Genomic DNA, 23,805 nt, shown 5'->3' with positions numbered 1-23,805 from the left:
GCAGCTGGGATTGCAGGCGTGCCGCCACTACCACCTGGCTAATTTTTGCATTTTTACTAGAGATGGGGTTTCACCTTGTTGGTCAGGCTGGTCTCTAACTCCTGACCTCAAATAATCTACCCCCGTCAGTCTCCCAAAGTGCTGGGATTACAGGCATGAGCCACCGCGCCTGGCCTACAGTGCCAACTATTTCATATCGCCTATGCTATTTAATGAGTATATGGCCACAACAAATAATCAAGGCAAATAATACACCACAGATGACAGTGATTGAAGTGTTATTTTTCCATCTGACTAGAGCTTTCCTTCCCTCATATCCTTTTGGCACTTTTCTTTGAACTTCTGCTCATTCTGCTTCCCTGACTCGAACTGCTTTCCATCCTACCTCCAAACATTTCTTCTTGCATTCTGAAAGATCCTCATTAATCATTCTAACCATTACTCTCCTCTTTGCTCTTAAAGTACTCTGTACTATAATGACATTTGAACTCTTCTACTTCACTTATTATGTTACAAAGCCCTTGGAAAGCAGAAGTACTATTCAGATTTTTCTCTCATAACATCCTGCACAGTGTACAAATATAGCACACAGTGTACAAATATAATAAACGGTGTAAAAATATAGTCGACTTTCCTGGAAAATCTAATTCAACAAAAACCATATTTGTAATGCTGAAGCAAAATATTCAGTACTCTTGTAAAAGAAAGGATATCGGGGGCTGGGAGACAAAGTTTCAGATAGGAACAGAAGACAACAATCAATACCGTTGGCAAAGTGACTTCGGAAATGGCAAACCAAGGCAGCTAGGTAAAAGGACATTTAATTTAGGGAAAGGCAAACCTAAAGTTTCAACAGGACAGATTAAAACCTATTTAATCTTAACAAGGCAACAGTGATTAAAAATAAGTAAATAAAAGAAAAGCCTATCTTGGCCTTTATTTGAAACATACAAAATTTCAAGTAAAGATCCTATATTTATTATCTCAAAATCTTTACTGGCCATCAAATTTTCAATCATTTTAGTCTGGTTTTTGCAAACATCATTAAACATATTTTCCTGAGCGGGCGCGGTGGCTCAAGCCTGTAATCCCAGCACTTTGGGAGGCCGAGGCGGGTGGATCACGAGGTCAAGAGATTGAGACCATCCTGGTCAACATGGTGAAACCCTGTATTTTTTGTACTAAAAATACAAAAAATTAGCTGGGCACGGTGGCACGTGCCTGTAATCCCAGCTACTCAGGAGGCTGAGGCAGGAGAATTGCTTGAACCCAGGAGGCGGAGGTTGCGGTGAGCCGAGATCGTGCCATTGCACTCCAGCCTGGGTAACAAGAGCGAAACTCCGCCTTAAAAAAAAAAAAAAATATATATATATATATATATATTCCCTACAACCACCAATGACCTTCTAATTACCAAATCCCAAGTCCCACTCTCAATATCTTTTATACTGGTCACACTGACAAGGTTGAAAACTCATCTTCCCATGGTTTTCAGGCTTAGAAAGTCCGGGGTGTCCTCCATCTAATGACCAATCACTTTCAGTCTCTTTTGCTAGATCTTGCTTCTTTATCCCTTGTTGGAATCTTCCAGGGTTCTGTCAGAGGCCCTAATGTAATTGTTCTTTTACTTAATAAACATCCTACCAGACTGAACCCATTCCCATGGTTTTAGGTACCACTTAAGATGATACTGACTCCCACATCTCTTCAGAGCTTCAGATTCACATGTCCTTTCGCCTGCTGGACATCTCCAGATGGCTGTTTAATCTAAAATGTCCTAGAGTGAACTAATTTCCCAATCCCAAGATGCCCATATTCCTCATTAGATCATCTATTTTTTTTTTTTTTTTTTTTGAGATGGAGTCTCACTCTGTCGCCCAGGCTGGGGTGCAGTGGTGTGATCTCCGCTCACTGTAACCTCCACCTCCCAAGTTCAAGTGATTCTTCAGCCTCAGCCTCCTGAGTAGCTGGGATTACAGGCACACACCACCACATCCAGCTAATTTCATACTATGGGGAGTTTATAAGGAGAGTTCCAAGCTTATAACTAAAGTAGATGTAAGTCATAAACCTCAAATGTACCCATCGCTGATCTTCAATTATTATCAACTCAATTCATGACCAAACTTGCTTCATCTATATTCCTATCCACTTTTTTTCCCTTGTTTTATTGAGGAAAATCCTAGGTGTTCTATTTTATTTGTAAATATTTTAGCATCTCTAAAATATAATGATTTTAATGTCATTATCACACTTAAAAATTAGTATTTCTTTAATATCAAACATCCAGTAAGCACTAACATTTCCAATTATCTCATAAACCTCATATTTTAAAAAAATTATGTTAAAAATTTTTTTTTTGAGATGGAGTCTTGCTCTGTCACCAGGGTGGAGTGCAGTGGCGCAATCTCATTGCAACCTCCACCCCACCCCCTGGGTTCAATCGATTCTTCCGCCTCAGCCTCCCGAGTAGCCGGAACCACAGGCGTGCGCCACCACACCCAGCTAATTTTTGTATTTTTAGTAGAGATGGGGTTTCACCATGTTGGCCAGGATGGTCTCGATCTCTTGACCTCGAGATCCGCCCCCTTCAGTCTCCCAAAGTGCTGGGATTACAGGCATGAGCCACCGAGCCCGGCATAGAATTTTTTTTTTGGCAGATACAGGGTCTTGTTATATTGGTCTGTCTTAAACTCCTGACCTCAAGTGATCCTCCTTCATCGACCTCCCAAACTGCTGGGGATTACAGGTGTCAGTCACTTTGCCTGGCCTCATACTTTTGAAACATATAAAATAATACTATATATTGTTTAGGGATAAACATAGACAGTAAAGTGCATGGAACTAATAACCACCAAATTCAGCCTTGTAGTAAGTTCCATGGGAGAGAGAATAGAGAACATCACGAGGGAGGGTTTGCAAGAAGCTTTAAGTGTATTTATTTTTTTTAAGCTGGGTGGTAGATACATGGAGTATATTATATTACATGTTGTAATTCCTTATATGTGGAAATATTTCATAATAAAATTTTTATTAATTGCAATCTTTAAAAATATGTTACACTCTTGCTTTAAAGCCTCTATTAGCTCTGTGATATTTTGAAGTTAACATTCAAACTCGAGCTTGGTATAAAGGCCCTTCAATTTCTGGTTATGATCTTCTTTTCCAATCCCAGTTCCTACCAATGCCCTTTGCTTCAAGGTTCATATCTAATTCCACCTCTGCTAGAAAGTCAAAATGAAGTAAAAAAAAGTTAAGAGGTAGGTAAAAAGCCTGTAGGACATACTTACGTATAACTCTCTTATTTTAGGGAGAAAGTAACACACAATAGGAAAGATTTAAACATTGGGGTAGAGATAAATTTTAAAACCTTCTAAAACAAATGTTACCCTCATTTCTTCTTTGTTGGAATATTTCATAGAATGGCCTTTTTTACATTTCATAGAGAGGAACAAGAAATAAGAAATTCAGTGTCTTAAATTGGGTATAAATTGCTTAAATGCAGAAGGAAGATACAGCACTTGAGTGACTTCTATCTCCAGAATTATTTTTATTTGTTAATACAGAACTCATAGGAGCCACACAACAACACAGCAACAGGGCAAAAAGTGGATCAGGAGTCAGACAGTCCAGGTTGAATCTTGGCTCTATTGCTTCTAGTTGTGGGAAAAGCTCAGAAGTTAATAGACTTAATTGAGAAAGCATTTATGCACACAAAGTAGGAGAGGAGAGCAAAACTCAACCTCCTCACTCCTACAGCACTGATTTAAATACCAAAATACTACAATTGCTCAAAGATCTGAGAACATTTTACCCCATAATTTGCATGACCATTATTCTTTCTAATCTAAATTAATGTCTCATGCTCAATAACTTACCATGTTTAATAATTCGGGGCCCTTGACAGATATAAAATTTAGTCCAGACTCATTTGCAACAGCCTAGCAAGAGGAAACAACAAGACACAAATAAGGCAATTACACAATAAGATAATAGTAATAATGATGTGTGACAATGCAAGGACCTTTTCTGGTCTTAAGTCTGTGTCTCCCTTTTTATATTAATAGTTACCTCTTTCTTATTAGTGGCTCACGCCTATAATCCAAACACTTTGGGAGGCTGAGGTGAGTGGATCATCTGAGGTCAGGGGTTTGAGACCAGCCTGACCAATGTGGTAAAACCCCGTCTCTACTAAAAATACAAAAATTTTAAAAATACAAAAACTAGCTGGGTGTGGTGGTGTGAGCCTACAGTCTCAGCTGCTTGGGAGGCTGAGACAGAAGAACTGCTTGTACCCAGGAGGCAGAGGTTGCAGTGAGCCCAGACTGCACCACTGCACTCCAACCTGGGCGACAGAGCAAAACTGTCTCAAAAAAAGGAAAAAAGACAAATAAATGGGAAAGGGGGAATGGATAAAGGGAAAATCAAAGGAAATGTTAACCTACAACTTTTGTTTTAAATTTCAAGTTTAATTTTTTTTTTTTTTTTTTTAGATGGAGTCTTGCCGTTTCCCCGGCTGGAGTGCAGTAGTGAGGTCACAGCACACTGCAGTCTGAGCCTCCCAGGTTCAGGCAATCTTCTCACCTCAGCCTTCCGAGGAGCCAGGACTACAGGATGCCACCGCACTCAGCTAATTTTTGTATTTTTTTGGTAGAGGCAGGGTTTTGTCACATTGCCCAGGTTGAGCCCTATGACTTTCTAAGAATTACTAAGGCTATAAATCAAATGGAAATGACAAATATTTATGTGAACATTTGTTTACATAAACATGCTTATGTAAACACATTTATAGCCCTAGTTTGGCATTCCAGCGAAATACCTCCTGGGATGAAAGTGATCATTCATTCGTTTACAAATGAAAAATTAAAGACATCAGTATCAGTCTGTATAGTTGTATATGCAGAAGAGTCTAAGAATTATAATCTGAATGCAGAGGTGAAACCTGAATAAAATCAATCAGAACTTCAAAATAATCAGGGAAGAGTTCTTTCCTGCTCCTAATTAGAACCTGGTATCTGAGCTCCCGATCTGTTCCACTTATTCCACAGCATCACCACTTGGATTGCACAAGCATTTCAAACCTATCACTTCCAAAACTGGACTCCTGATTCTTACTATCCCAACCCTCTCCAAGCCCCAACCTCTACCTCCCAGGCTCAAGCAATCCTCCCAGCTCAACCTCCCAAGTTGCTGGGACTACAGGTGCACACCACCATGCCCAGCTGATATTTGTATTCTTTGTAGTGATGAAATTTTGCCATGTTGCTCAAGCTGGTCTTGAACTCCTAAGCTCAGTCATCTGCCCATCTTGGCCTCTCAAAGTGCTGGCATTACAGGCATGAGCCACCGTGCCCCAGCCTCTGGTCTCCTTTCACTCTTGCTTTCTTCCAATCCATTTTCCATATAACAAACAGTCAGAAGATTCTTTCAAAACCGCAAATGGCATGAGCTCCGCTCACTACAACCTCTGCCTCCCAGGTCCCAGTTCAAGCTATTCTCCTGCCTCAGCCTCCCTAGTAGCTGGGATCACAGGCATGAGCCACCATGCCCAGCTACTTTTTATATTTTTAGTAAAGATGGGGTTTCACCATGTTGGCCAGGCTGGTTTCAAACTCCTGACCTCAGGTGATCCGCCAGCCTCAGCTTCCCAAAGTGCTAGGATTACAGGTGTGAGTCACCGCACTCTTACCAATTTTATTGTTTTACTTTTACTTATTTACTGCTGGCCTCTTGCAGATACTAAATTCCATTACAGTATGTATCTTGTTCACTAATTTATCCCTCGCACTTCAATTTCTGGCAAAGAATCTTGTGCTTAGTGTCACGAGCTCTGTTTCCATGCTATATACTAGTTCTAGATGAGTAAATGATTTCTACCTGAGTAAACAAAACAATCAAGATCAGCCAAATACCTAATTTTATATGCAACTCTAGGTCTCTAGGTTCTGACCTACAAGTTGTCCCTTAACTTTACTCTAGGTCATACCTCGCACCTGCCATTCAAGGACATTTCTACTTCTGGATTCTTGGGCATGTAGTCTTGCGCCCCTTGGAGAACCTGGAAAAGTTGTTGTGAACACTCTTCCCCAGAAACAATACACATATACACAATACACTGCCTGGGCTCATAGATCCAGTGAAACTGTGAAGTCCATCCATGGAGTCCTAGGTAAGAGTCCCTGCTCCCACAGATCAGATAAAAGAAATCTGACTCAACAGAGTGGTCCTCAATTGTTGGCAGTTAGTAGCGGGAGAAGAGGAGAAATATGGATCTATGATGTTTTAGTACTATATATGCTTTCAAGTTATCCAAGCTACCTCCTTTCTGCTGTGAACAGGACTACTCAAAGGCAGATGTAACTAATTAATAAACACTCTAAGACACACATGAAAGCGAGCTGCACTGACCTGGAGAATTCACACACCAGCATGCTGAACCTTCTTTCTGGCTATAGCTTTCCAAAACTATTGTGAAAAAAATGTAGATCAATGACTATGTTGTTCTCTCCTACCTCCGTACCCAGCTGCCTGAAATCAATGCCTTGTAAGAGTACTGAAAGCATTAAACAAGGAAAACTAGTAATATAAATAAAAGTAAGTTTTGTTTTATTTTTTTGAGATGGAGTTTCGCTCTTGTTACCCAGGCTGGAGTGCAATGGCCCAATCTCGGCTCATCGCAACCTCCACCTCCTGGGTTCAGGCAATTCTCCTGCCTCAGCCTCCTGAGTAGCTGGGATCACAGGCACACGCCACCATGCCCAGCTAATTTTTTGTATATTTAGTAGAGACGGGGTTTCACCATGTTGATCAGGATGGTTTCAATCTCTTGACCTCATGATCCACCTGCCTCGGACTCCCAAAGTGCTGGGCTTACAGGCGTGAGCCACTGCGCCCAGTAAGTTTTACACATAGCACTATGGATATTTGACATTTACTGAGTAGTTACAATTTGGTTGCTGTGGTACTTGTTAAAAATGTTATTAATTTTAATTTCTTAGAAGTAATCAAAAATATTTTGAGAAGTTAAGGATTAAGCACTTATGAATATAATATTATACAGACATTAAAAATGATGGATAAGCTGTAACAGGATGTTTCAGACCGGATTAAAAAAAAAAGAAGGAAAAAAATGATGGATAACATACTTTACTCTTAGGGAAGAGAGTTCTAATAAGCGTGATTCCAATGGGGGGAAAAAAAACACAAAAAGAGTCTATGGCCACACCACCCTGAGTGCATCGAATCTCGGAAGCAAAGCAGGGTCAGGCCTGGTTAGTTCTTGGATGGAGACTGCCTGGGAATACCAGGTGCTGTAGGCTTAAAAAAAAAAAAAAAATCACAAAAAGACAGAAATTGGCCCACATAAAAATAAAACAAAAAAAAAGCTCAAGGTGTCAAACATGGTAATAAAATTAAATACTCAATATAAACTGACCAACATTTATAAATAACAAATCTTAATATATAAAGTGAGTGTAAACAAGAAAGAAAATCACATGTATGTCATTAGAAAAACAGGAAAGGATATGAATAGACAACTCACAAGAAAAATAAACTTTCTTTTTTTTTTTTTTTTTTTTTTAGACAGAGTTACCAGGCTGGAGTGCAGTGGTGCTATCTCAGCTCCCTGCAACCTCAGCCTTTCGGATTCAAGTGATTCTCCTGTCTCAGTTTCCCAGATAGCTGGGATGACAGGCAACCGCTACCACACCCAGCTAATTTTTGCATTTTTAGTAGAGACAAGGTTTCACCATGTTGCCCAGGATGGCCTTGATCTCCTGACCTTGTGATCTCCCTGCCTTGGCCTCCCTAAGTGCTGGGATTATAGGCGTGAGCCACTGTGCCCAGCCTAAACATTTTTTTTTTGAGACAGAGTCTTACTCTGTCAATCAGGCTGGTGTGCAGTGGTGTAATCTTGGCTCACTGCAACCTCTACCTCCTGAGGTCAAGCAATTCCTGTGCCTCAGCCTCCCGAGTAGCTGGGATTACAGGCTTGCACCACCACACCCGGCTAATTTTTGTACTTTACTTTAGTACAGACCAGGGTTTCACCATGTTGCCCAGGCTGGTCTCAAAATCCTGTGCTCAAGTGATCCGCTGCCTCCGCCTCCCAAAGCACTGGAATTACAGACATGAGCTACCACACGCCCGGCCAAAAAAACACCAGTAAGATTGAAAATGCGACTTAAACTGTAAGCTGGCATTTTTACCTATTAAATTGTCCACTATTAAAGGTCACTTTCATGCCATCACTAGTTTAGGTGTGGGAAAAATGGATACTCATACCCTATTTATACAAAGGTGAAAACCTTTACGAAGGCACTTTAATTATATGGCTCAAAAGTTTTAAAAACATACATTCCGGCCCTTCGCCCACTTTTACACTGTTGGTGGGAGTGTAAATTAGTCCAACCATTGTGGAAGACAGTGTGGCGATTCCTCAAGGACTTAGAAATAGAAATTCCATTTGACCCAGCAATCCCATTACTGGGTATACATCCAAAGGACTATAAATCGTTCTACTATAAGGACACATGCGCACGAATGTTCATTGCAGCACTGTTTACAATAGCAAAGACCTGGAATCAACCCAAATGCCCATTGATAATAGACTGGATTGGAAAAATGTGGCACATATACACCATGGAATATTATGCAGCAATCAGAAATGATGAGTTTGTGTCGTTTGTAGGGACATGGATGAATCTGGAGAACATCATTCTCAGCAAACTGACACAAGAACAGAAAATGAAACACCGCATATTCTCACTCATAGGCGGGTGATGAAAAATGAGAACACATGGACACAGAAAGGGGAGTACTAAACACTGGGGTCTATTGGGGGGAAAAGGGGAGGGCCAGTGGGTTGGGGAGCTGGGGAGGGATAGCCTGGGGAGAAATGCCAAATGTGGGTGAAGGGGAGAAAGCAAACAAAACACACTGCCATGTGTGTACCTATGCAACTGTATTGCATGCTCTGCACATGTACCCCAAAACCTAAAATGCAATAAAAAATAAAATTAAAAAATTTAAAAAAAAGCATACATTCCTTTGACTGGAAAATTATTTAGAAATGCATTCTAATATAATTATTAGTCAAGGTACAAAAATGTAAGTGTAAAACCATTTAGAGTACTGTTGTTTCAATATGGAATCATTTCCATTAATTACAGAACATCTGACTTTTTGGTAGAGTATTATGCAGGCATTAAAAATATTGATATGTAGAAAAAAATATTGATATGTATCAATATCTACTGACATGTGAAGATGTTCAGGAAATATAGCGAAGTGAGAAAAATATGTCTAAAAAGCTTATATTTGTAAAAATGCATGTAAAAGTTAGATATTACTTTGATATCTATACACAGAAAAATATTTGAGAGATTGACAATGAAATGAGACAATGGTTAGTAGCAGGTAGTAGTGAGAGAATTATATACGACACTTTTCCTTTTTGCTTATTATTATTTCCTATTATAAAAAAACAATTTTAGAAAATAATTATAAGAAATATAGAGGAAAATATTTAAGTTGTGAAAAATAAAAATACCAAAGCAGGAAACCAAGTCAGGTAAGAACTAAAACTATGGAATACTACTCACTAAAATGCCAAAATATAATACACAGAAAGTATAACTGCTGTTAAAATTGATGGGATTATGGTTGATCTAAACATTTTTCTTTCTTTCTTTTTTTTTTTTTGAGACAGTCTTGCTCTGTCGCCCAGGCTGGAGTACAATGGCACTGTCTTGGCTCACTGCAACCTCCACCTCCCAGGTTCAAGCAGTTCTCCTGCCTCAGCCTCCCGAGTAGCTGGGACTATAGGTGCACCACCATTCCCAGCTAATTTTTTGTGTTTCTGTAGAGACCGGGTTTCACTATGTTAGCCAGGATGGTCTAGATCTCCTGACCTCATGATCTGCCCTCGTTGGCCTCCTAAAGTGCTGGGAATACAGGCCTGAGCCACTGCGCCCGGCCAATCTAAACATTTTTCAAGCATGTGCCTTTGTAATTTAAAAAAGTAGGAAACTTTCATGAAGAAAGTTGTCACTTTTGCTAAAATGAACTTCTATTAAAAATCATGCATAAGATTTATCTCACTGTAATATTTAAAGTTAAATTCAAATTAACCTATCTGACAGTAACAAATTACATGCAATTGAACTTATGTCATACCTTCGCCAGCAGAGTCTTCCCACAGCCAGGAGGACCAGCAAGGAGGACCCCAGCTGGAGTCACCAATCCAAGAGCTTTGAACTGGTCTGGGTTGCGTACTGGTGCCTGGAAAGAATGACAGCAGAACAGATATGGCAATCCACTACATGTCCACTTTTTACTGCAGGTTCATAGTATCTCTAGATATGTATTTTCTCTTTTTTTTTTTTAGTCTCCTTCTGTCACCCAGGCTGGAGTACAGTGGTGCTATCTCAGCTCACTGAAACTTCTGCCTCCTGGGTTCAAGCAAAGCTCCCATCTCAGTGTCCTGAGTAAGTAGACTACTGGCACATGCCACCATGCCCCGCTGATTTTTGTATTTTTGGTAGAGACAGGGTTTCACCATGTTGGCCAGGCTAGTCTCAGACTCCTGACCTCAGGTGATCCACTTGCCTCAGCCTCCCAAAGTGCTGGGATTACAGGCATGAGCCACTGCACACGGCCTCTCAGACATATTTTCAACACGACTATGAAGCCTGAAGATGTGAACAGTACCTGGTTTACCTGTTCATGCTCAGCGGTGATAAAAAGAAAAGTTCTTGCGCTTGAGGAATTTATACTTAAACATAAAATCTAAGAACAGTTTAGACAAAACGATATAATATTTCAACAAAGATTTTTTAGAAGACCATTTAAATTGATATGTTATAAAATGTTTAGGCAGTGGTCTCTAAGAAATGAGATGCAGCAGTAACTTTCGCATAGTTAAAAGCCAAATACCTGTTCACTGTGATTCCAGAGTATTTTTTCTTTCAGTAGTGCATACCTCTAAATCCATCATATTTCAATTAATGAACCATGAATGATTAGTAGAAAAGTAAAGTAAGTAAAAATTGGCCAGGCATGGTGGCTCAGGCCTGTAATCCTAGCACTTTGGGATGCTGAGTTGGGCAGACTGCCTGAGCTCAGGAGTTTGAGACCAGACTGGGCAACATGGTGATACCCCATCTCTACTAATACAAAAAATTAGCTGAGCGTGGCAGTGTGCACCTGTAATCCCAGCTACTTGGGAGGCTGAGGCAGGAGAATCGCTTGAACCTGGGAGGCAGAGGTTGCAGTGAGCCAAGATGGTGCCACTGCACTCCAGCCTCGGTGACACAGCGAGACTCTGCCTCCCCCCACCCAAAAAAAAGTAAATAAAAATTAATCCAAAGTTTCATGTGCATTAAAACTGCCTTGACCCATACGAGTATTATCAGGTTCAGAAAGTCTTTGTCAAACAATTTGGTCTTGATTGAAAGCATAAGTTTTTTGTTGCTGTTTAAACTCACTGCTATAGAAATAAAGCACAACCGAAAGGATCAGCATAAAATAGGTCTCAATGAAATATTATTCAGCCACAAAAATGAATGAAATCCTGTCATTTGCGGCAACATGGATGGAACTAGAGGTCATTATGTTACTGAAATAAACCAGGCACAGAAAGGCAAATATTGCACATTCTTACTCATAACGGGAGTCAATAAAGTGGACCTCATGGAGATGGAGAGCAGATTGATAGTTACCAGAGGCTGGGAACGGAAAGCAGGGAGGAAGGAGTATGATAAAGAAAAGTTGGTTAAAGGGTTAAAAAAACACAGGCTGAGCACGATGGCTCACGCCTGTAATCCCAGCACTTTGGGAAGCCAAGGCAGGTGGATCATGAGGTCAGAAGATCAAGACCATCCTGGCCATCATGGTGAAACCCCGTCTTTACTAAAATATAAAAAAAAATTAGTGGAGCATGGTAGCACGTGCCTGTAGTCCCAGTTACTCGAGAGGCTGAGGCAGGGAATTGCTTGAACCTAGGAGGTGAAGGCTGTACTGAGCCGAGATGGCACCACTGCACTCCAACCTGGCGACAGTGTGAGACTTCTTCTCAAAAAAAAATAATAATACACACACACACACACACACACACACACACACACTGCACTCCAACCTGGCGACAGTGTGAGACTTCTCAAAAAAAAAAATAATACACACACACACACACACACACACACTGCACTCCAACCTGGCGACAGTGTGAGACTTCTTCTCAGAAAAAAAATAATAACACACACACACGAGTTTGGTGTTAGGTTGTTAGGTAGGAGCAGTAAGTTCTGGTATTTCATAGCACAGTAGGGAAATAATATTTCAAAACAGTTAAAAGAAAAAAGCATATTTCAAAATAGCTAGAAGAAAAAAGTATATTTCAAAATAGCTATAAGGAAAAAAGTGTAATGTTCCCAACACAAAGAAAACATAAACATTTGAGGTGACAAATATCCCAATTACTCTGACTTCATCGTTACCCATTTAATACATGTATCGAAATACCATATGCACCCCCAAAATATTTACAACTATGATACATCAATTTAAAAAATGAACAAATAAACTGGATCTCAAAAGAAAAACCATTGTGGGGGGCACTTGAAAAAAGTGTTATATTCAAGTCAGTTTAGACACAGAACCTAGTACACATGCACGGAGCTTTATCTCTGGTCCTTAATCCATGACATGCCAGTAATATTTGGCAGCTGATATACCTACCAATATTGCCATGGTGAGCTCCTCTCTAATGTCTTCCAGGGCACCAATATCTGCCCATGTCACATTAGGGACAGTGACAAAGCCTTCCCTTTTGGCAGAGGGTTGGACTGAGGATAGAGCAACAATGAAATCATTCAGTTCAATGCACAGTCCTTGCATCTGCTCCTCTGAGAGGGGATCTTGGTCTCTTAGCAACCCCAGCAGCCTTTGTAATTCATCCTTGAAGGGAACAATTGAGGGGGAAAAAAATAAAAAACCACCACAACAGTTATTGAAAAGTTACATTTTCTACTTGAAAAAATTATTACTGCAGTATTTCTGCAATCTATCCTGAACTTCTACGTATTTCAATAATTTTCTCTCTGACATGAGACATGTTCATTTTACTCTAAAGGATCATATGCTCTGATCAAGTAAAGATACACCAATTATAATTATAATTAAATATATAAGAATGATTTCTAGATACTATTTTTAGGGGTAAGCATAGCAAATATAAGCAGTTGGCAAATACTTATTTCAGCAACCATGATATTTCCCATGTTTCATTTATAAATATTCAATGAAATTCATCAGCTGAATTCTGATGAAATTAAAACAAAGATATGCTAGAGGTAGTATAATTCATGAATATGGTTCCTTGATGGATTATAAACTATGTAGAGGCAAGGCAACTTTCCTATTACCATTAAATCTTAAATTTAAGAGGCAGATTTCTTGCTTTGTGAGGGAACATGAAAAGACAAGTCTAAAAAACAGGTAACCAATTAATTCAACTTGTAAAATATTAATTTATATGCAATATTTTTTAATGAAATCTGATGGTTTTATATCCCATGCAATATTATAAAAGAAATGAGTTTGCTATATTTTACGGAAGTAATTGCAGTTTCAAATGACAAAGAAAAAAACAAATTATCTGAGAACAGAAGATGTGTGTTTAAGCTCCTGCTCTGTAAAGTAGAGGTTGTATGGCCTTGGGCAAATTACAGCCTCTCTCTTAAGCTTAGTGCCTTTGATTAATTATAAAACGGGGAAAGTAATGATATTTATATAAGGTCACAGGGATCAAATTATATAACGCAGAAGCCATCTGTGCAAGCTATAAAATGCTATATATATTGAGTTTTCATGACTCACAAAACTAAAAAATTTAATATTGATCTTAGACTGATAAATGTCCCCTCATTCACATGACTGTCCGCCAGAGCTATCTGCAGCTAAGATCTGGATATTGCTGTGTCAACAGACCATCCAAAAGCTAACCAGGAGATATAATTAAACGCCAATGCCAAAACAGGGGTTGACAATCTTTTTCTGTAAAGGACTAGACTGTAAACACTGTAGACTTTGTGGGCCACAGTCTCTGCTGCAGACTCCTGTGTGAATTCTGCCGTGAAATGAAAGCAGAAACAGACAAGTATACAAATGAACATGGCTGTGTTCCAATATAACTTTAATCTACAAAAACAGGTGGTGGGTGGGTAGGCCACAGTCTGTCAACACCATTCCAGAATTTCATAATCATTATTGTAAAATAAATTTATTCAGAATAAACTAAACATAAAACAACTCACATTTTTGAAATTATACACATTGTGGGTATAACTGATAATTATCTTATAGATTGAATGCCAATAAAACAAGAAATAATAAACCTCAACTATATTGACCCTTACTTCAACGTAAGATAACACAAAGAACATTAAATGGACACTTGAAGGTGCCTTTAGAGAAAACACCTGTGTTTCAGAAGTGGGCTCAGTTCCCAGCCTTTCCTCCTGGACTCCTTTAGATGGCAAATCATCCATTTCCGGATCTTTCTTCTGCTGTTCCTGTAGCTTCATTAAGACTCTATTGACTGCACACATTGCTGCCTCTCGGCACAGTGCCATCAGATCAGCACCAACAAAGCCTGGAGTTAGGTGTGCTAAGTGACAGAAGTCAAAAGCCTGAGGAAGCCTCAGTTTTCTGCACAATGTTTGAAGTATTCTATAGAAAAGACAGGGAAAAATATTTCAGATTCCTCATCTAATACTAAAAACAAGTCACCAAATATATTTATTTGAAGTCCTTCACCTCTGCCAATGGTATTAAAATGGATACTACACAAGATCAAATAGTTCATTCACTCCGCAAATGCTAAGTCATTATTACATGTCCCATCTTATTCCAGAAAGGATCATGGTAAATATCTGCTTTGTAAGGAACCATCCTAAGTGCTGTGAGGAATACACAGAATTTAAAAAAAAATTGCCTTTAAGTATTTACAACATTACAGAGGAAATGAGATAAATAACTTATGAGGGTACTTTTAGAGTCAATTAAATGGATATTTAGCAGAAATAAAAGCCCCCACACTGACACAAACCGTTCATTCTCTTCATCATTGAAAATGATCTTGTCACATACTTTCCCATTTTATATTAGGACAGTTACTTCCCCAACTTTATCTTTACCTATTGCTCACCCCCCGTACTACACAAGCGAAAAATTTTGTTCTCCAACTTTATCTTTACCTATTGCTCATCCCCTGTACTACACAAGTGAAACATTTTGTTCACCAACTTTATCTTTACCTATTGCTCATCCCCTGTACTACACAAGTGAAACATTTTGTTCACCAACTTTATCTTTACCTATTGCTCACCCCCTGTACTACACAAGTGAAACATTTTGTTCACCAACTTTATCTTTACCTATTGCTCATCCCCTGTACTACACAAGTGAAACATTTTGTTCACCAACTTTATCTTTACCTATTGTTCATCCCCTGTACTACACAAGTGAAACATTTTGTTCACCAACTTTATCTTTACCTATTGCTCATCCCCTGTACTACACAAGCGAAAAATTTTGTTCTCCAACTTTATCTTTACCTATTGTTCATCCCCTGTACTACACAAGTGAAAAATTTTGTTCAACCTAACTGGCAAGATGGTATCTATAAAAATCTGGACTTCTAGATAATTGTTATTAAAGGAATACCTTGAACAATTTCTGATAAGACCTACTCAATTAAAACTTAAAAGCAGTAAAGATATTCAGGATGAGGTCAGGTGTGGTAGCTCATGGCTACAATCCCGGCACTTTGGGAGGCTGAGGCAGGCAGATCACCTGAGGTCAAGAGTTTGAGATCAGCCTGGCCAACCTGGCAAAACCCCATCTCAACTAAACATACAAAAATTGGCTGGGCATGGTGGCGGGCACTTGTAATCCCAGCTACACGGGAGGCAGAGGTTGCAGTGAGCCAAGACTGTGCCACTGCATTCCAGCCTGGGTGACAGAGCAAGACTCCATTTGGAAAAAATATATATATATAGGTCGGGCGTGGTGGCTTAAGGCTGTAATCCCAGCACTTTGGGAGGCCAAGGCGGGTGGATCATGAGGTCAAGAGATCGAGACCATCCTGGTCAACATGGTGAAACCCCGTCTCTACTAAAAATACAAAAAATTAGCTGGGCATGGTGGTGTGTGCCTGTAATCCCAGCTACTCAGGAGGCTGAGGCAGGAGAATTGCCTGAACCCAGGAGGTGGAGGTTGCCGTGAGCCGAGATTGCGCCATTGCACTCCAGCCTGGGTAACAAGAGTGAAACTCCGTCAAAAAAAAAAAAAAGATATTCAGGATGAAAGGTCTGAAGCCAAACTGCAAAAGTTTGAACACCGGCTCTATTACCCTTTGTAATCTGGGCCAGTTACTTGATCTTTGTGCTTCAATTTCTTCATTTAGTAAATCTGTATTATAGTAGCACTTATTCAGGGGGTTATTGCTACAAATGAATACATGTAAAGCACATGAAACAGTGGCTGATCCATAGTGAGTGCCCAATGAATGTTAATTCTTATTCACATATTTTGATATTATAAACTAACTTGGACAAGCAAACGTATTTTGAAATTAATAAATTTGTAAAGAACACCAATATTTTCAAATGTCAAGCTAATAAAGAATAAATGATAGAAGTCATTTGGAATCATGTAAGTGAGCAGAATAGAAGCAGATAAACATTACTGACAATTTCTTAAAATTTTCACTTCGATACTCTGAATAATGGGAATCAAGAAAACTTCGCTAAAGAACTATTTCCAAAAGACACACACAATTTACTACTATGCAGATTTAGACAAGGTTTTGCCATGTTCGCCAGGCTGGTCTCAAACTCATAACTTCAGGTGATGCGCCTGCCTCAGCGTCCCAAAGTGCTAGGACTACAGGTGGTGAGCCACTGTATACGGTCTGATATTTCAGAACATTTCTTAACTAGATTTCTACTCTACCGCCTCAACGGTGCAGTAGACAGTCTTGCTTATGTAGTTATATTTCGGGTTATTGGTGGATGTTTATTTGTTCTACGGACATTACTCATTTGCTCAATTACTAGGAAAGGCCGGTGCTGCCGCAAACAGCTTTCAATTTCTGGCTGCCATTTCATTACTGGCAACAGAGCCTGTGGTCTCAGGCAGGTTAGTGCAATATGCAATAAAAGTACTCGGATTTTTTTTTATTTTCTGCAAGTCTGACTGTCCACACCATAGTACTCAGATTTAACCTACATGTGGACCAGATGGCGCTGCTGTATTCCATAGCTCCAGACACTGCTACCAACCTGGTCAGCCAACTAAAGAAAGCAAGCCGTTGTTAATTCAGACCAGACAGATGAGTATGGATACCGAAGTCCATTATTACTTCTGAAAAAACAATTATCCTACTGATGAGTAAATTGTTTTCTTCTTTTTAACAGAGGTGGGGCCTGCCTCTGTCACCCAGGTTGGAGTGCAGTGGTATAATCATAGCTTACTGTAGCCTCGAACTCGTGGGCTCAAGCAATCCTCCTGTGCTTCAGCCTCCTGAGTAGTAGGACTATAATTTTATTTTCTGTAGAGACAGGGTAGCACTATGTTGCCCAGGCTCAAACTCCTGGTCTCAAATGATCCTCCTGCCTTGGCCTCCCAAAGTGTTGGGACTACAGGCATGAGCCACTGCACCTAGGCATAAATGGCTTTTTTTTTTGGGGACAGAGTCTCACTCTGTCACCCAGGCTGGAGTGCAGTGGAGCAATCTCAGCTCACTGCAACCTCTGCCTCCCGGTTCAAGCAATTCTCTTCCTCAGCCTCCTGAGCAGCTGGGATTGCAGGTGTATGCCACCAAGCCCTGCTAATTTTTGTAATTTTTAGTACAGACGGGGTTTCACCATCTTGGACAGGCTTAAAGGGTCTTGAACTCCCTGCCTCAAGATCCACCTGCCTCAGCCTCCCAAAGAGCTGGGATTACAGGTGTGAGCCACTGCACCCAGCCATAAGTGGTTTTCTTAATGTGGGCTTCTCCTTTTTCAAATCAGTTTAACTGGCACAAAAAGAAAGAAAATGGGAGAGAAAGAAAAGGCTACATGGTATTTCTTACTTTCAAAGCATTCAGTTAAAATGTCTTAGTGGTATACAAACTTCATGCTATGATATACCTTTCCCTGGATGCTTCATCTGGGATACCTAGGCATATTTCTCGGTCAAACCTTCCAGCACGTCTCAAAGCCGGGTCTAATGAGTCTGGTCGATTAGTAGCTCCAATAACTAGGACCCGGGCTGTAGAAGCCACATTATTCAGATCTAGTAAGAGCCAGAGAGGGAGTGGTGAACAAAGCACTTGACATTGAGGGCAATAATGCTTTCAGAAATCATTTCATGGCTAGAGAAAGTATTACAGATTTTGACAGCAACATACATATAAAACCAATATTTATTAAATGTCAAATATGTAAAAGGTGTGAGGAGGATAAATAAAATACAAACTCTGTCCTCAGCAGTTCACAATCTATTGAGAAACACCGAGTGTGTAAATAAAGAAATGGCATAAGACACATTTTGTGAAGTGTAATAACAGATGTAAGAAAACACATGATGAATTCCAACTGAGGAATAAGGGAGGGTCCATGGAGGTGGTAACAATTCAGAAAGGGCTTGAAGGGTAAACAGAATTTTAACAAGCAGATATATAGATTAGTGGAATTCTACGTAGAAGAAAGAGATGAGTAAAAGCACAGAGGGTCAAGCATGCATGGCACATCCAGGCAAGGTGAGCAGGACAACAGGAAGGCTGGGAGGATGCAGGAGTCTGTGTCTCAGAGCAGACTGATAAAATTAATTAGAGCAGCGGAATACAAAATAGTCTTCAGCTGTTCTGGCTTAACCTAGGGATGCATTTCTAGGAATGGGCAAAACTGGGGCTTAAATCTTATCTTTCCTAAGTATTATTCCTCTCAACTGAACCAGGATTGAACAGCAAGGAGTCTGAGGTTATTCTCCCTCACAGGTAACAAGAAGGTAGTAAGATGCTAATTAAATCATGAGGAGTTTATACAGTGTGTCCTTTAGCCAGCAGGAAGCCATAAAAGCTTTTCTCATAATACAGGCCTCAGAGACATGGCAAGAAAATTTTAGATAAAAATAAAACAGAATCCCAGCAGTTTGGGGAGGCTGAGCAGAAAGATTGCTTGAGCCCAGGAATTCGAGACAAGCCTGGGCAACATAGTGAGATCCTGTCTTTTAAAAAAAAAAGATCCTGGGCATAGTGGCTCATGCCTGTAATTCCGGCACTTTGGGAGGCTGAGGCAGGTGGATCACCTGAGGCCAGGAGTTTGAGACCAGCCTGGCCAACATGACAAAACCCTGTCTCTACTAAAAATATAAAAATTAGCCAGGTGTAGTGGCATGCACCTGTAATCCCAGCCACTTGGGAGGTGAAGCAGGAGAACCACTTGAACCCAGCAGGCAGAGGTTGCAGCGAGGTGAGATCATGCCATTGCACTCCAGCCTGGGTGACGGAATGAGACTCTGTCTCAAAAAAAAAAAAAAGCCAGGCATGGCGATGCACACTTGGGGTCCCAACTACTTGGGAGGCTTACATGGGAGGAAAACTTGAGCCCAGGAGGTCAAGGCTGCAGTGAGATATGATTATGTCACGGCTTTCCAGCCTGGGTGACAGAGCAATACTCTATCTCATCAATCAATCGATCAGTCAATCAATTAGAAGAAGTAACCTACAACCTGGTAATGCAAAAACATAAAATATGTACTTCAAATTTTCTTGTGTACGCAAAATATGTGCTATTTCTATTTATTTATTTTTAGAGGTGGGGTCTTGCCATGTTGTCCAGGATGGTCTCAAACTACTAGGCTCAAGCAATCCTCCTACTTTAGCCTCCCAAAGTGTTAGGATTATAGGTGTGCCCAGTATGACTATTTTTTTTACACTATTTGATATTTGCTATTTGAATATTTTATATCTTTATGTATTAATTATACTATTTTAAAACATTTATTATCTTAAAATGATTTCATTATTTTAAACTGACCATCCATGCAGGTTAGGAGTTGGGCTACAATTCTTCGTTCCATATCTTTTGAAGCAACTTCTCTTTTGGGTGTAATAGCATCAATTTCATCAATGAAAATGATACATGGTGCATTTGACTAGAAATAAAAATATCACATAAAGACAACCATAAATACATCACCTATACTGAAGCACAGTTAAGCATATACATTTTTTGGGAAATCTTATAGTTCAAGGATCATTTGCCAAAAGAATAACCCTAAAGAAGGCAGTTCACATGTATTACTTCTGATTTTTATCTGACTTAAAAGAAGCAAGATGCTTAAAAGTACACAGTAAGAGACTGCTGAGAGGGCAACACATTATAGTGTCTTCATCAATGCATGTTTTTGATAAATCTACTGAAATTCTTTTGTAAATTAGTCACATTTGCTATCTATGAAATAGAAACAATGATTTTGAATAAGCATATGCACAGAAAAAAAAATTAAAAACAAGTTTATAAACTTTAAATTAGCAAACCCAAGCTTACTAGAAACATTATGAGCGTTTCTACCAACATAAAAATTTCCAAGTCTTTCTCTATGATTTGCTATAAGAGGAAATTTGAGAAGCACCAGAAGCTTTTTTAAAAATGTGTGGTAAAATATACATAAAACTTACCATTCTAACCACTTTGGGTATATGGTTTAGTGGCATTAAATACTTTCAGACTGTTGTGTAAACGTTACCACTATCCATCTCCAGAACTTTCTCAGCATCCACACTGAAAAGTACCAGAAGCTTATTTTAAAGACTACACTGAAGCTCTTCTCAATGCCACACCGGGGCCAGATGTGGTTAAAAAGTGCAACCAGGTGGCAGCATGTCTACCAGAAAACTGGTTTGAAAATTCTGCCATGAGGACATCTATTCCACAGCTAGAAAACTTCATTCACTTTTTATTGCAGTCTGCACATAAATTATCTAGAAGTCAATTCAGGAATGAAGTTGAAGAAATAATTCTTATTTTGGTGAAAATAAAAGCTTTGAATCAAGCAAAATCCTTCATAGGAGAGCATCACCTAGACCACCTTAAATCACTAATTAAAGAAGATTGAATAAATTTTATAGGAAAATGCTAAAATTTTAATATAGTTACACTCAATTCCTTTGCTTGAGAAGAAGCTGGTGCCTCTTCTTTATTCCCTGTAATAGAAGGTAGGATTTGCAAAAAAATGAGACTCTACCTCTGCATTCTCCCCATCCTCAACCTTCTGGCATCATGAAAAGCTGCCATGATTCTGTGGTGTTCTAAGAAATTAAATGCACTGGAGCATTAAGAGGTCAAAAAATAAATAAATAAATAAAGACTACACTGAATAAGGAAAGGATGGTAAAGTTCTGATACATCAGTGTAATGATCACCTCCAGTTTTGTTGTTTTGTTTTTAAGAAATAAACTAGATAGCGTTCAGAAAGAATAAATTAAGATGTAACAATCAGCTACCGAGAGTGGTCAAATTCATTGAGACAAAAAGTAGACTGGTGGTGGCCAGGGACTGGTGGGAGAGATGAATGGGGAGTTACTGTTTGGGAACATGAAGATGCTCTGGAAATGGATGGGGGTAATGATTACACAACAATGTGAATGTACTTAAGGCCACAGAATTGTACACTTAGAAATGTTTAAAATGGCCTTTTTAGCTGCAACTGCCATCTTCCAGTAATTCACCAAAATGATGAACACGAAGGGAAAGAGAGGCACCTGATATTCTCTAGGCCTTTCAGAAAACGGAGCTGTTCCTTTGGCTATATATATGCGAATCTATAAGAGATGAGATATTGTAGGCTGGGCGCCATGGCTCATGCCTGTAATCCCAGCATTTTGGGAGGCCGAGGTGGGTAGATCACCAGAGGTGAGGAGCTCAAGACCAGCCTGGCCAACATGGAGAAACCCTGTCTCTACTAAACATACAAAAATTGGCCGTATGTGGCGGTACATGTCTGTAATTCCAGCTACTAGGGAGGCTGAGGCAGGAGAATCATTTGAACCCAGAAGGCAGAGGTTGCAGTGAGCTGAGATCATGCCACTGCACTCCACCAAGATTGCGCCAATGCACTTCAGCCTGGGCAACAGAATGAGAGTCTGTCAAAAAGGAAGGAAGGAAGGAAGGCAGGGAGGGAGGGAGGGAAATAAAGGAAAGGAGGAAGGGAGGGAGTGAGAGAAAGGAAAGGAGGAAGGGAGGGAGGGAGAGAAGAAGGGAGGGAGGGAAAGAAAGGGAGGGAGGGGAAGGAAGGAAGGGAGGAAGGAAGGGAGGGAAAGAAAGGAAGGGAAGAAGGGAGGGAGGAAAGGAGGGATGGAAAGAAAGAAAGGGAGGGAAAGAAAGAAAGGGAGGGAGGGAGGGAGGAAGGATGGGAGGGAGAGAGAGAGGGAGGAAGGGAGGAAGGATGGGAGGGAGGGAAGGAAAGGAAGGAAGGGGGGAAAGGGAGGGAGGGAGGGAGGGAGGAAGGAAGGAAGGAAGGAAGGAAGGAAGGAAGGAAGGAAGGAAGGAAGGAAGGAGATATGGTAGACATCAAGGGAATGGGTACTGTTCAAAAAGGAATGCCCCACAAGTGTTACCACCGCAAACCGGAGGAGTCTGTATTACCCAACATGCTGCTGGCATTGTTGTAAAGAAACAAGTTCAGGGCAAGATTCTTGTTAAGAGAATCAGTGTGTGTACTGAGCACATTAAGCACTCTAAGAGCAGAGATAGCTTTCTGAAACTCGTGAAGGAAGATGATCAGAAAAAGGAAACCAAGGGGAAAGCGCCAGCTTGCTCCACCCAGAGAAGTGAACTCTGTGAGAAGCAACAGGACGGAGCCCGAGCTGCTGGATCCTCTTCCCTATGAATTCATGGTATAACAGGTGTTAAAAAATAAAAGACCTCTGGACTGTAATTGAATAGAAGTGTAGTGTCCTCTTCCCCAAAGAAACATTTAAAACAAATTTAAACTGTGTCCTAATTCATTGTTTAGTGCCTTTACTATTCAGATTTAATGTATTCCTTGCTGAAAGATGTGAGGTGGCTTATTGTGCAACAAATTACCCAACTGGTCAGCAAACTGCCAGGTGTTATTTATGAACTATCTGTACTGGTCCCTCTAAATCATCATGAAAGAAATGAAATAATTTACAAAAACTTAAAAAATGGTAAATTCTGTTATATATACTTTACTACAAAAAAGAGATAAGGATCAGTTAAAATGAAAAAAAATTGAAGAAAAATATCTACATTTATAATCTAAATCATTTTACTCAATCAGTTACTCAATGGTTAGGAGTGGCAGTGATTATGCTAAGTAAGGCTGTCACGTCAGCCTTGCTTAAGGCATCTCAAAACCCTGGGAACCATTACATTTTCAAGGAAAAGATATTTAGCCTATCAGTAGCTGACTCTCTTCCCTAATCATCCTTATGACAATGTCTGCAAAAGATGTCTATGACTGCTAGATACATAATCCAGTTAGAAAAGGGTAAAATTACAGAGACCAACAGTATCAGAAAACAAGCACATCAATCAGTACTTGTCAGTGACCTGGAAAGTTGAATGGGGGGAAAAAAATAAATGATGGTCATTGGAACATGGCCTAAAGAAAGCAGTTTTCAACAAAGTATCACGTGATTGGATTTCACCCTTTTTTTTGGTTTTTTTTTAGACGGAGTTTCGCTGTTGTTACCCAGACTGGAGTGGAATGGCACAATCTCGGCTCACT

At 39.9% G+C, this 23,805-nt stretch overlaps 1 protein-coding gene across 12 annotated transcripts in view; it reads right to left on the bottom strand.

The window, feature by feature from the left end:
* NVL (nuclear VCP like) overlaps positions 1–23,805 on the bottom strand; it is a 99,156-nt gene that overhangs the window by 46,439 nt on the left and 28,912 nt on the right. For 8 of the 12 annotated variants that reach the window (XR_013529660.1, XM_002760472.6, XM_078356436.1 and 5 more), the window contains 6 exons: positions 20,088–20,205; positions 18,198–18,342; positions 14,481–14,730; positions 12,739–12,957; positions 10,180–10,284; positions 3,879–3,941 (listed from right to left, as the gene is read on the bottom strand). Coding sequence is in view for 11 of the 12 variants with exons in the window: in XM_002760472.6 (XP_002760518.4) it covers positions 3,879–3,941; positions 10,180–10,284; positions 12,739–12,957; positions 14,481–14,730; positions 18,198–18,342; positions 20,088–20,205 (900 nt within the window). In the remaining variant the exon portion in view is untranslated. The remainder of the gene's footprint in view (positions 1–3,878; positions 3,942–10,179; positions 10,285–12,738; positions 12,958–14,480; positions 14,731–18,197; positions 18,343–20,087; positions 20,206–23,805) is intronic. The other 4 variants (XM_008985148.5, XM_078356438.1, XM_078356440.1 and 1 more) reach the window with 1 other exon arrangement.

This window comes from Callithrix jacchus, chromosome 19 (assembly GCF_049354715.1).
Source record: "Callithrix jacchus isolate 240 chromosome 19, calJac240_pri, whole genome shotgun sequence".
In the NCBI taxonomy this organism is placed as follows: Eukaryota; Metazoa; Chordata; class Mammalia; order Primates; family Cebidae; genus Callithrix; species Callithrix jacchus.
Note: the sequence above shows the minus strand (reverse complement) of the source record. Positions and strands in the feature narration are given on the sequence as shown.